The following is a 13784-nucleotide window of genomic DNA, read 5'->3' as shown; positions in this document are numbered from 1 at the left end:
CCAGCCTCTCTATATTTGCTCAATGCTTGACCGAACTAATTTCCTAGCCTATACCCAGTTAACCCCTCTGCCTGCGGGGATGCCTCACATCAAAGAACTAAGTATGGGTCCTTTGGACCTGGGCAGCCCTGGAACAGACGTGGACAGGGACGTGTAACCCACACTTGTGCAGCTATGGATGTCCCGAGTCCCCGCCAGCAGCTCAGCACGGGTGGACTCCTACTCAGCCCCTTCAGCCTCAGCCTGGTCTGGAGCATCCATTGTAATCCTTATCTCTATAGCAGTTAGGCCCCTCCCATCTGGGTAGCTCCCTCCAGAGCCAGCCCTTCCTTAGCCCATAGTTCCCTAGGTTTAAAACCTATATGTTCCCCTGGGGACTTCTGCCAGCCTGACTCCACTCCAGACTCATATCCCTGCCTGGCCCCAGGGCTCTCTTAGGAAGCCATCTCCTCTTAGGTGGTCACCCCTCCCCAGGTCCCTGCCCCTTGCGTGTGGTCCCCCAGGCCTATAGATAGGCTTAGCAGAAGGCTTAAGTGGCTGTGCACAGGAAGCCTTGAGTCCTTGGCTTCAGCATAGCAACCCAGTGCTGGCCATGAATTTCCAGCCCATGTCCTACAGGCAATATTTCCTTTAGATGTGGCTGAAAAGTCTCTAGTAGGATTCCAGAGGTTCCCAGCAAACCTTTCCTGACTGTGAGGGGGTTAATGGACAGGTGACAGGTGCCCTTACCTGGGGCCTAGATTTTTTTTTTCCCCCCGGAGCTGGGGACCGAACTCAGGGCCTTGCGCTTCCTAGGCAAGCGCTCTACCACTGAGCTAAATCCCCAACCCTGGGGCCTAGATTTGAGTCAGCCCCACCCAGCACAGCAGACACATGCTGCTATCCCAGAGAGGATACCACCGAGGAGACCACCGGATCAAAGGTGTGTGTGTGTGTGTGTGTGTGTGTGTGTGTGTGTGTGTGTGTGTGTGTGTGTGTGTGTGTGTAAGAGAGAGAGAGAGAAAGAAAGAGAGGAAGACTCTCTGCTCACTCAGACACCTGCCTACATCTAGTGGGCACCTACTGCTTGCTGGTTACAGACACCTTAGTCCACCAACCAATCTCTGACCAACCAGAAAAGGTGTGTTAAGCTGCCAGAGCATGAGAGGGAACGGGTGGAGAAGTTAGACCAGGGGTGGGGCTCATTGATTAGTGCGAGGGCGGGGGCCTGAACCTGGGAGGCGGGGCCAGATTGGAGGCGGAGCCTGCACCGGAGTGCCTGCTGCCCGCCCAGCTGGCTGCAAAGCGAAGCAACAGAGGAGGATCCGCCTCCCGGACGCAGAGTCGGTGGGCTGGGAACCGGCGGGTAAGGCACTGCATGGGTTTTGGGACCGGTCGTGGACATGCGCGGCACAGTCGTGTCTCAGAGACCTGCCTGGGTCCCTGGAACCTGTGTCCCGCTGTGAGGTGGGAGTCGGGTTCTTATAAATCTTTTTTTTTTTTCTCTTTTCTTTTTTTCAGAGCTGGGGACCGAACCCAGGGCCTTGCGCTTGCTAGGCAAGCGCTCTACCACTGAGCTAAACCCCCAACCCCGGGAGTCGGGTTCTTAGGGCGGACCGCGGCAGTCTGGGCTCAGGGCTGGGCGTTCAGTCTAAGAGAGAGGGCTGCTGTTTCGCGTGTGTCCTGGGTCCCTCCAGTCCCTCCGGCTCCCCTGGCACCCGTTGCTAGACCCAGGTTACAGGGCTCATCTAGCGGGGCTTCCAAAGACTTAGGAGGTGAATTTGCTTTCATTCCCTCCAAACTTTTCTTCCCACAAAGGCTCCATGAAGTTTAAGAGAAAAGCCACCTGTTAGTGCTGATTCACACTGACGAGTGAATGACTGGGTGTGGGGAGTTTGGAGATTTTTGAGGAGGAGTGAGTCTCTGAAAAGATAGAAGACTGTTCAGAGCGTTGTAGGTTAGCGGACATGAGGGTTTCCACCTCCACCCTTCTGTGGCTCTGTGCCTTGGCTGTTAACAGTTTGAGAGCCCCCTTGGAGCCAACTCCCTCTGCCACCTCCCATGACCCTACGCAGCTCCTGTTCTCTCTCTCTCTCTCTCTCTCTCTCTCTCTCTCTCTCTCTCTCCTCGTTCCTTGACACTGCTAGTTCTGTGCCTCCTAGGCAGGTGACTCCAATAAGAGCCCCTGAGAAGCCACCCCTGCTGGGCACAGTGTGGGACCTCGGGACTTACTACATGTGACTGTTAAGGATTCTATTGCTCAATCTTTTTTTTTCCCCCCTGGAGCTGGGGACCGAACCCAGGGCCTTGCGCTTGCTAGGCAAGCGTTCTACCACTGAGCTAAATCCCCAACCCCTGTTAAAGATTCTAAACCCCACCTGAGGGGGCTCTGGAAATATCACCTACTGGATCATCGGTGAGATGCACAGAATTGTTTCACAGCACAGGTCAAGAAGTTAGGTGCTGGGCTGGGAGTGAGAAAATGGACTCAGGTCAACTCTGGGTGACCTAGGTGAGTGCTGTGCTCACCGGCTTCAGTCTCTTTGGACCACTGTGTTCTTTCCCTGGCAAGGAAGCCCAGCTTAGGGCCCCAGATTAAGCTCTCCACTCCTGGGGCCTGGGATGGCTCCAAGGAGATGTGAACCACAGGTCTGTCCACCTCCTTTTCCATGCCCTCTCTGCCTCTTTGGGACCTGGCTCTGGGTTCTGGGTGGAGACATACCCTGGCAGAGAGGACAAACTAAAGGGTAAACAAAAACTGATGGGCAGGGGCTGGGGATTTAGCTCAGTGGTAGAGCGCTTACCTAGGAAGCGCAAGGCCCTGGGTTCGGTCCCCAGCTCCGAAAAAAAAAAAAAGAACCAAAAACTGATGGGCAAATTCACCTGGCAAGAGAGGAGTTGAAAGGGAGACTGGCCTTTGTGGGGAGCCCCCTACAGGGTTATATGGAAGCCCGCTCAGGAGGCTGGGCTAGGAGAGACAGAAGGAAGGAAGGTAGACTCCAGGACTGCCTTGGCCCTTCCTTTTCACTTCCTTCTCAGAGGAAGTGGGGTGCTGAGTCAGTCCCTAGTATCCTTTTGTCCCCATATGGGTGCATGAGCATATGTTGGCCTACAGAAATCCAGGAAGCCCGGTGAGTCAAAATGACCTGCTTTAATCATAGAAGGACAGATGGAAGGACATAAACCCAGGCTGGGGGCTTGGGTTCAAATCCATCTACATGATATTCATCAGGCATTTCCTCTTGCCGAGCCTCCATTACCTCTGTAACATGAGGGTTGGCAAACACTTTCTACCTGAGGGTGGTTATGAGTGACCACAGTCTGCTAGGGGTAAGCAGCTGATACTCAGGTGACGGGGGTGTGTGTCCTGGTCAGACAGGGACAACAGACCATTTTGACTTGTGATGGGCAAGGCCAGGCCTGGAGAGGCCTGGGGCACAGAGCAGGCTTCCAGGTCCCTGTTTGTATTGGTCCTGTGGGTAAACACCTGAGTCCACAAAGACTGACCAGTGTGGGTTCTGTCCTCAAAGCTCCAGGGTGGGGACCAAGGGTCAGAGACTCTGACAGACCTCTTGCCCTGCCATCATCTGCCTGGTTCATGTCCTTCCAGATTCCCTGGGCACAGACAGGTCTGGTTCTTTTATAAACCTGCTTGGCAGAGGAAGTGGGCAGCCTGGGCAGAGGAGGTGGGGAACCTAGAGCCTGGGAAAGGCAAGATTTATAGGAAAGGGACTCTTGGAGCTGGGCATGAAACTGTTAGGAAGGGACGGACAGACAGATGAACAGACAGACCAGGGAGGATGGCAGATCATTGATCGAAATGCCCTTGGTATCCCAGACATGGTAAAAACATGGAGGAGTCTGAAGAGTCAGAGAGGGGCCTCTTCACACCTCAGAGTCCTCCTCGGAGAGTAAAGTACCCCAGTGTGCCTCTGGAGTACTCCCCCCATGTTTGGGGACTCAAGGGCTAGAGATGGTCCCGTGTGTGGGTGCACAGGGGTTGTGGGCATTTTTCATGCCCACTTCCACCTCCCTCACAGCCCCTCAGCCCAGGGAAATGCTGCAGCCTCCTGCCTTGATTCAGGGTCCTGGGTCTCCCAGGCACATTGTACTTCTTCCTTTTCTTAATGACTTATTCATTCTATGTACACTGGTGATTTGCCTGGGTGTCTGTGTGAGGGTGTCAAGTCCCCTGGAACTGGAGTTACAGACAGTTGCGAGCTCTCGTGTGGGTGCCAGGAATTGAACCCGAGTCCTCTCTAGCCCCAAATTATATTCATCTTCTTCTTTTAAAAGATTTTATTTATTTATTCATTTAATGTATGTGAGTACACCGTTGCTGCTATCTTTAGACACACCAGAAGAGGGTATCACAGATGGTTGTGGGCCACCATGTGGTTGCTGGGAGTTGAACTCAGGACCTCTGGAAGAGCAGTTGGTGCTCTTAACCACTGAGCCATCTCTCCAGCCCCAAATTATTCTTCTTGACTCTCACTTTTCTGTTCTGTAAAGCAAAGTGCAGGTGTAGGGCCACATGGCTGTACTTGGGCTTAGTGTCAGCACCCCACCCCCACCCATGAACTGCAGGGACAGTAGGAATAAAACAGAAAGCCGGCTGGGTTTCAGGATGGGGCATCATGGGTACCCAGATGCTGTTCCCTCTGCTTTTATTCTTCTGCCCCGGCGCTGACTTCTGAGGTTCTAGCACCAAATGATTGGACTCTCTGTTGCTCCATGAAGTAAATCACTGCCCCCAGGATTTAGGGACAACTCCTTGGTCTGTGTGAGCTGGCCATTAGAGATTCCAGATATACCTGAGTGAGTTTTGCTAGCTGACTTCCAGGAATAGCATTGGCTTGGTCACTTTGGGCAGTAGCCCATGGAAGTCAGGAAGCCTCACAGGCAGTCAGGCACCCTTGTAGCATACACTCCCATGCCCTACAGCCAAACTCTGATTCCGAGAATTGCTGTCTGCCTCCCTTTGAATCATGTTTATTGAATACCCGCTGGGCATGGTAGAATGGCTTATAGCCAAACGCCTTTGCGTTAGATCGCTGAGTAGGGTGCAGGGTGTCTACCTGCTTGAGCCTGCAGAAGGAGGTGTGGTTCTTGGCCTGGGATCTGCCAGACTGGTAATGTGCATGCCATGACCAGGGCTGAGCTCTCTCATGGCCTAGGGCAAAGCCAGCTCAGGCTGGTTTCCTGGAGTTCTGAGAACAGAGGCTGACCAGGAAAGGCACAGAAGCAAGACAAAGCCATAGCCTTGTCCAACTTGAGGTTTTTGGGCTTCAGCACCTTCCCCCGAGAGAAATGGGATCAGATCAGGATTAGCTAATGGGATTTAAATGACATTTAAAAGACAACTCCCTCAGACTTCAAGCACCTACAGGTGAGAGGCACTCACTTGAGATGCCTCTCAAGGCAGCATCCTCAGACCTGAGCTGGGGGTTCCCGCTCTTGTCCCTGAACAGACTGCATGTCTCATTTGGGGTTCTCTACGACCTGGGCCTCAGAGTATTATAATCTGTTCTGGGGTATTAGAAAAACAACCGGCCCCATACCCTGAGCTTCCCCTATGACCCTACCTACCTTGCTAAGGCAGGTAAGGAGATGGCCAAGCACTTACAATTGCCTACTCCTAATCAGGATGGGAAGAGGCCAGGGCTGGTCTGGGGGCCTGGAATGCTGGGGTGGGTTTTAGCTTTACTTCATAGCTTTGAAACCTAGGACAGCACTCACAGTTCACTTGGAAGCTGGATGGGGAGCTGAGGATTTCCACTCCACCTTCCCTGCATCTATGACATTGGCAGACTCCATTCAGTACCTGTTCCTCACATGCTGTATGCTGTGTGTACCAGGCCCAAAGCCAAGTCTGGACCATAAGAGTGGTCAGACCCACAGGCTCAAAGACAAGGATTTCTATCCCATGCTGTAACTCAGTGTCTGGCCCGTGCCGTGACACTCTCTGAGAAGGAATTTTTGTTACAGACACAATAATCCTGCTTAGTGATCAGGGGACCTTCCTTGGCTGCCTGTACCCTGCCCTACTCCTGAGCTGTAGACCTCTTCATAGCTCAGTACGCGGCGATGCACGGCGACCTACCTGTTCACCACCCTGGTCAGGAACTCATGGAGCCTTGCAGAGAGAACTCCAGGGCCTCCCTGAGTAGGGAAGTCCCTGCAGGCTGGGTGGGTTGGGCACTTACTGGCATGATAGGCTTTGAAGTTGGTTTGCCACTTTCCTCTCCACTGAGCCGGAGACAGACCCGGCCCATCATCCTGGAGCTGTGCTGCCTGGGTTGGCAGTTTCCATTCAGACAATGGTGGGTTGTCGAGCTGGGGCCTCTCACGAAGCTCTCTAGGTTGCTGTCACAGCCCCTCCCATCTGCCACCCAGCAGCAGGGACCCAGCCTCTCCTGAGCCTGGTCTCATTGACTTCAGCAAGTGGGACAGGCTAGGAAATTATTTTCTGGTAGGAAAAATAGTCACCACATGTGGCCCTGCCCTGAAGTGCAAAAGTGCTTTTCTCTGCAACTGCTCCTGTTGAAAGACGGACTTTGATACTTACCTGGCAGGGAGATACCATGTTTACGAAGGTGGTTTTCCCAGGGCAAGGTTTGTCCTTCGGATGTACTGACACCTCAAATGGGGGAAACTTGACTGCATGATTTTTGGTGGTGGGAACTGTGTTTATGTTCTTCTGTTAAAAAAAGGAAAGGAAAGGAAAGGATACACATTGAGGCCAACATTGGGGGTCAACCTGGTCTCCCCTAAGCTGCCTGCCAGAAACAAGGCTCTTAGGTGTTGAGCCTCAAGAGCTGGCATCTGTAAGAGGTCCCAGCAGAAGGTGAGATTTACAAACGTTAGGGGAGCGGGGTGGGTGGCACCTGGAGAGGCCTGGAGTCCTGAGTTGGCAGATGTGAGGAGTGTGCCCTAGGGACACGGTGCGAGGCACTGAGCAGGGGGAAGCACAGCAGAAACCGCTCTGACCCTGAGTGCTGCTTCTCCTCTTGTTTGAATCCAGGAAGGGGAGCCCCTTTTGGAAGAGTTAAGTGGTTGATATTGACCTTTTCCCCCCTGACGACTAGGCAAATGGTTTGGAGGTCTGGTCCTAGCAGGCAGATCAGTGGTCAGCTGCGTTGTCTGACCATGGCAGAGCAAGGAAGGGGTCAAATCCCCTAATGCCATTATGTTCTGTTGTCAGAAGCCTCTAGGTACACAGAGATAGCCTCCTGGGGCTGGGTTGATGCAGATGGCTTCTATAGACCTTGCTGTGTGAGCTGGACACTTTTCACCCTCTTTAGGGGCAGACATAAAAGGTCTAGCCTCATGCGGTATGGGATGGTGAGGGGGAAGCCAGCCTACTGCTAGCACTGGGATATATAGTGGTAATTCAGTGAAAACTGGATCTATGACTGAGGACCTCCAGAGTTGGAGTCAGGCTCCCTAGAGTCCCCCACTGACCAGAGCTAATGGCACTAAGAGTTAGGCCTCAGCCTGGAGCTGAAGTTGCCACCCTCTCTGACCTGCACCCACTTGTCTCAGATCTTTGTGTTGTGCCTTGGGCTGGCCTCCCTTCCCTGTGAATTCCTGCCCAAACTTCCTATTGCTCCTCCAGGGAGCTACAGCTCCAGGACGTAACCATAGGGCAGGAGCCCCCTAGAAAACCTGCCTTCTGGACTTCTCTAGAACTGAGTTCTGTCCCTTTCAGACAGGCGCAAGGCTGTGGTTGCTCAGGAAGGTGGGGCCTGGCCCTGGTTTTGCCAGCTATGGCATCTGCTATTGGGTCCACTGGTCATAAAGTAATAACAGAGGTCAACATTGAGTTCCTCAGCTCATTGCTCAGTTTCAGGAAAGTTCGATCTCTGATATCAACCTTCCCATTTTCTCAAAAATGTGACCAGGAGGGTGAAGTGCTGTGGTTGATGGTGGCTGTGCCCACTCCGGAGACAGGAAGTTGCTTAGGAAGGAAGAGGGTTGAGAAAGGACATTCCCCCTGCCCCACCTCTGGGCTCTGTCTCAGACACCCCTTCTACAATCAGGGTTCTTCCCACTGAGCATCAAGGGAGCAGCCGTTTTGGGGCTCGGGTCCAGAGAGACAGGAAGAAATCCACAGCTTTCAGTCTACTTAAGATGTCCAAGAATGGTTTACAAGGTACCATGTGGAGTGAGAGCTCTGATTGTTGGCCAGTGTGGGTGCTGTGGACACCAAGGTTGTGTTGTTGTGTTTTATGATGTGTGTGTGTGTGTGTGTGTGTGTGTTTACATACATGTATATATGTTTATTAAGGGGGAATTCATGTGCACATATGTCAGGCAGTGAGATACATGCCTTTAATCCTAGCACTTGGGAGGCAGAGGCAGGCAGATCTACGAGTTTGAGGTTAGCCTGGTCTACAGAGTGAGTTTTAGAACGACCAGGGCTTCTCAGAAAAACCTGGTTTCAAAAAACCAACCAACCAGAACATCTCTATGCACACATGTAGAAGACCAAGGCTGGTGTCGGGTATCTTCCTCAATCGTTTTCTACCGTGTTTTTGAGATAAGGTCTCTCACTGAATCTGGAACTTGCCAATTTGGGTAAATTGGCTGGTTAACAGGGCTCACCAAATCCTCCTGTCTCTGTCCACCCTCCAGTACTGGAATCACAGATGTACACTGCCCTACCCGGTTTATGTGGGTGACTGGGGATCTGAACTTATGTCCTCCTGCTTGTGTGGTAAGTGCCTTACTGTCCTTTGGCTTCTGTTTTTGAGGATCACTCTGAGCTGGGCTTGATGGTACCTCTAGTCCTAACCCTTAGAAGGGAGAAGCAGGGGGATGACCAAAAGCCTGAGACCAATCTGGTTTATGAGGCTACACAGTAAGACCCTGTCTTGGGAGATTGAAGAGGTAAAAATAAAAGCTCACTTTGCACTTTGGGGTCTGGAGACCATTTCAGTACCCCACCCTGCAGCAGTATCCCCTGAAAAATCGGCGAGGAGTAGGTACAAAAGACCCATGGAGGGGTTGGAGTGAGGATGTCAAGCAACTAGGGAGGGGGTGAAGCTCTACAGAGGGACCCACAGATAGGGAGCAAAGCTGGTAAGAACTGGGTCTAGTGGTTCCGGCCTGGCCCAGCCCCTCTCCATACAGCGCTGGGGTTCTTTTTGCTGCTGATGACAGCTGTATCTCCCGAGGGAGGAGCCAGCCTCCTTATCCTGAGGCTGTGTCAGCAACACTGACAGAGCTGTGCTACAGCCCCTGTGGACGGTCTGTAGCCAGAAAGAGAGGCTGGGCTCTGCTGACCACCAGAAGCCACATTACCTGTGGGAGTCTCTGAGGGGGTAGGTAATAAGGCCAGGCACTGCCACACTAGGCATGAGAACAGAGAGTCTGCACACAGGAAAGCATGGGATTTGGGGTTAACATAGATCTGAGGCTGTGGTGGTCAAGGCCTCTGAAGGAGGGCTGGACTTGGAGAACCAGACTCAGGGAACAATGGGACATATACTGCCGCTAGAGGCCTGCCATCTTCAGAAGCTTCCCTGCCCCTGCTGCCTGAGGGCCTTAAGGGTATTGTCCCGCAGCCCGATCATGGGACACCTGACCTGGAAGGCCAGCGGTAAGTTTGTGGGTACTAATGGCACAACGTGGTCAGGGAACAGTAGGAGAGGGGCCCAGGATGAAATACTGGATGAAGACCTTGAACCCTGAGGCTGAGTCCAGTCACTTTAAAAAGCTGCCCTGTGCTGGGGCTGAGGCAGGCTGTCTCAAAGCAGGTGGCAAGGAGGAGGCCTGGCCTTGGGCTGTTGGAGGGGTAGAGTTGGGGAACTGGCCTCTTCTGGCTGTCAAAGACTAGACCAAACTTCTGAAAGAAGGCCAGGCCTGGGCTTCTTTCCCGTCCACAAGGGCCCATGGCCAGACCCTTGTCCTCACTCGGCCTCCAAACAATGGGGTAGTGTGAGGGGGCCTGGGAATGTTTTGGTCAGCTGGGCACCCTGTGGGACCATGCTAAAGGGTGAGGATAGGAGACAGCAGTAGGCCGTGAGTCACGGTGTCTACCACCAGGCCTTAGAGGCCCTGGCTTCCCAGCTGAGGAGGAACAACCAGTTCTCAGTTCCGCAAGCCAGGGTCTGGCCTGCACCTCCTTCCTGCTTTTGGTCCCTCTCCACAGTTCTTCCTGTGTGTCCCCTAGTTCCTTCCCTCTGGTCTGTCTTTTTCTCTTCCTCACTGTCCAGCCTGAGATAGACCTGACAGGACAGCTATCTACAACCTCTTGCCTACTGAGAAGAAGGCCCAGACCATCACCTCTGATGGCCTGTAGTTGACCCCAAGAGGAACCCAATGAGAGGACAAGGTGTTGCCTAAAAGGAGACCTAAAAGTTTACTAAGTGTGCTGCAGAGGGGTAGACAACTGTTGTCTCAAGTTCAGAACCATCTGGGCAACATAGCAAGACCTTGCATCACAGAAAGGGGGACTTGGAGGTATACCTGAGTGGTGGGACACTTGTCCAATCTGTGTGCATGCATGTGTGTAACCACACTACTATAGAGAACAAATAAGAAAACCTTAAGGGCTCTCTCCCCCTCCCTCCCCCTCCCTTTTCCTCTTTCCCCTCCCCTTCTCCCTCCCCCTTCCTCTCCCTCTCCTCTTCTCCCCTCCCTCCTTTCAAGCCTCTCCCTCCCTCCTCCTCTCTTCCCCCTCTGTCCTCCCCTCTCTCCTCCTTTCCATCCTTCCCCCTCCCCCTCCCTCTCTGCCTCCTATGGATTAGAATATAACACTCTCAGCTACTGCTTAAGTGCCATGTCCATCAGCCTCTTGCCATGATGATCATGACTTAACTCTCTGAAACTGTAAGCAAGTTACCAATTAAATGCTTTCTTCTGTTAAAGAAAGAAAGAAAGAAAGAAAGAAAGGCACAAAGGAAGGAAGGAAGGAAGGAAGGAAGAAAGAAAGAAAGACAGACTTAAGGAATAAAAAGTGATGAAATCCAAAAGACTACGGGATAAAATAAACCCAGAGAATAAAAATTGAACAGCGATTGGGACCAGCTTAAAAATAGTAATATCTGGGGGTTGGGGATTTAGCTCAGTGGTAGAGCGGTTGCCTAGGAAGCGCAAGGCCCTGGGTTCGGTCCCCAGCTCCGAAAAAAAAGAACCAAAAAAAAAAATAGTAATATCTGGGGGTGGGAAGGGGAAGAGAGCCAATGAATTAAGACAGACCTGAGGGTACCATGGAGGGTGGGCAGAGGGGGCAGGTCAGCTGATTCAGTCTGAATGGACCCTGTCTGTGGCAGGGGAGACAGGGGTCAGAATATTCACAGGAGACCATGGGGTACAGAAGGACTAAGAATGAAGGCCAGGCTGGAAAGTGCCCAGGCTGAGCAGATCCAGGAAGCTTGATTTTGTGTGGCTCTAGGAAGCCAACGTGATGTGAAAAATCCCCAAGTGTTGAGTCATAGAGGATAGAGTAGCCAAGGTACTGACAACGGCAGGGATCAGGGCTGGCATCTCTAGAGTACCCTGGGAGACCCCAGTAGACGGCCACAGTAGAAGGTCTGGTACAGTGACTCTGGGCCAGCTCTAGGACACTTCAGGTGCTTACTCAGTGTGCCAAGGCTGACCCCTGACCTCTGCCCATGGCTCTGGCGTGGAGCAATGGGGGTGGAACTCTGATTGCCTTCCTCACTCTATCTCTGCCCTCCCCCACCACCATGAACTTCATGGCCACATACAATATGCCCAGTGTGTTCCCTCAGTGTCTCAGAGCCCTTGTGCTGGGATCCAAACTCAGCAGGGTGCCCTCACCCCAAGGACCCTGGCACCAATACTAGACCCAGTGCCCGTGACATAGTCTTTGTGAGTCATTTGGTTTGGTCCTTGGAGTACCATTCTCAGGAAGAGGAGTAGCCTGCCTTAGTGCAAGGGGACAACGTTGGGACTGGAGCATGGGCCTGCTTGGTGCCTCGGCCCAGACGCTTAGACCACAGACAGCTGCTTTAGCAGAGTACTGTTCCCCGTAGCACTTCTGTCTGGCATATCTAAAGGTGTGTGTACCTTCTCCTGTCCTGACTCCAAGGTCTTTGCATAAACTGTCGTCCATCTGAAGAGCTGTCTGTGTAATCCGCTGGCTTGGCTAACTCACATGAAACATTGCTTCCCAATGCTGGTTGATGTGTCACAGTGTCTGGTGGAATGGATGTCACAAGGGTGTGAGTCAGAGGTGGCCACTTCCACAGATTATTAATAGGCAGTCCCAGATAGACAATGATGCCAGCTTGGATCCTGGGGTTCAGGTTGTGGGCTTTGCCCATAGAGAGCGACGCTCTGACTGTCTCCTTTTGCCCCTCGTACTTGGTCACCAGAGTATGGCTGAGTATGAGAGATGGGGCCTTCAGCTCTTCAGTACTCCTCATCTGCTTCATTGCAGACTGTGGCAAAGCAGGTGCCCATCCCTCTGTCCTGAGCCCCAATGGCCCCTTGGACTTTGCAGTTTTTGAGGAGCTGAGGCCTGGGGTTCTGTTTCTTTGCTAGAATTTTCTGGTATGAGCATCTGGCCCCTAGCCTCCTTCCCGGAGCCCTGCCTTGTCTACAGAGACTGGGACCCAGCACTGCTGTCCTCATGGAGGGCAGACTTTCTGTCTTTGAGGGATCCAGGTGTCTTCCCAGGGATGGGTCCCAAGGCTGGTCTGAGCCAAGCTTAACGAAAAATGCCTCCTAGGACCCTGGGGCTGTGAGGCTCCCTCAGAATGTTAACTTTGGCACAGGTGACTGTGAGCTTCCAAGTTAGTAGCCTTGGCACAAGGGAAGATCCCTCGGTTTCCCTGGTCCAGCTGGAGGCAGGATCCTCTCTGGATTCCTGACCCCCATGTCATGGCCCCATCATGTGCCTCTGATGTAGGTGTCTCCAGGAGGGGTTAGTGGATGGGAGCTCTGTCTTCTCAGCTGCTGGATGTTGGAGAGGTAGAGCAGGCTGGACCTGGGAAGGCCCTGCCCTTGACAGCAGGGCTCAGCACTGACCTCAGAGGAGACAGCGTTCCACAGTTATTAGTAGATTTTGCCCCTGACTATATTCCTAAGGATTTCAGAGGATCAGGAGCGGCTCAGGGGCAAGGTGTGGGTGTAAGCTGCCCAGCAACTTGCTACTCTTGCTTTATCAGCACAGGTACTGTGAGGAGAAGCTCAATCCAGGAAGGCTCAGTGCCTGCTCCAGAGTGCACAGCTTCAAGGACATTCTCCATGTAAACAGAACCCCCTTTTCCTCTGCTAGGAAGAAGAAGGTGGGTGCATGTGTCTAGAGCAGTGGTTCTCAACCTTCCTAATGCTGTGACCCTTAAATACAGTTACCTCATGTTGTGGTGACCTCCAACCATACAATTATTTTCACTGCTACTTCATGAGTATAATTTCACTACTGTTATGAGTCGTATTGTAATTATCTTATATGCAAGATATCGGACAGGTGACCACTGTGAAAGGGTCATTCGATCCCCAAGAGGGATCACAGTTGAGAACCACTGGTCTAGATGGCGAGTCTGGTCTCGTTTGGCAAGAAAGTACCATTAGCTGAGTGCCATGGGGTATTGGGGTGCCAGCTATTGGGAGACAGAGACTATAAGAAGAATCCGTCGCCTACATCATACTGGACACCATAGGCACATACCAGGACACACAGGGGATGGACTTAGAGAGGTCCCTGTGCCCAAGCGCTGATGCTGGGGCAGAGTATAGGTAACAGCATTGAAGGGGGGAACACAAAGGGAGCCAGATTCTGTGAGGGACTGGGAAGGGTCCTCCAGAAGGGACAGTGGCCTTGGGAAGCA

The 13784-nt window shown here is 52.6% G+C and overlaps 1 protein-coding gene across 8 annotated transcripts in view; it reads left to right on the top strand.

Moving 5' to 3' along the window:
- Nucleotides 1-1263: 1263 nt before the first annotated feature.
- Sh3bp2 (SH3-domain binding protein 2) overlaps nt 1264-13784 on the top strand; it is a 37138-nt gene continuing 24617 nt past the window's right edge. Inside the window, exons 1-2 of one of the 8 annotated variants that reach the window (XM_087583198.1) lie at nt 1301-1345; nt 8617-8698. Coding sequence is in view for 1 of the 8 variants with exons in the window: in NM_001100684.1 (NP_001094154.1) it covers nt 1358-1446 (89 nt within the window). In the remaining 7 variants the exon portion in view is untranslated. 8 annotated transcript variants of the gene reach the window in all.

Source organism: Rattus norvegicus, chromosome 14, assembly GCF_021556685.1.
Source record: "Rattus norvegicus strain SHRSP/BbbUtx chromosome 14, alternate assembly SHRSP_T2T, whole genome shotgun sequence".
Lineage (NCBI taxonomy): Eukaryota > Metazoa > Chordata > Mammalia > Rodentia > Muridae > Rattus > Rattus norvegicus.
Note: the sequence above shows the minus strand (reverse complement) of the source record. Positions and strands in the feature narration are given on the sequence as shown.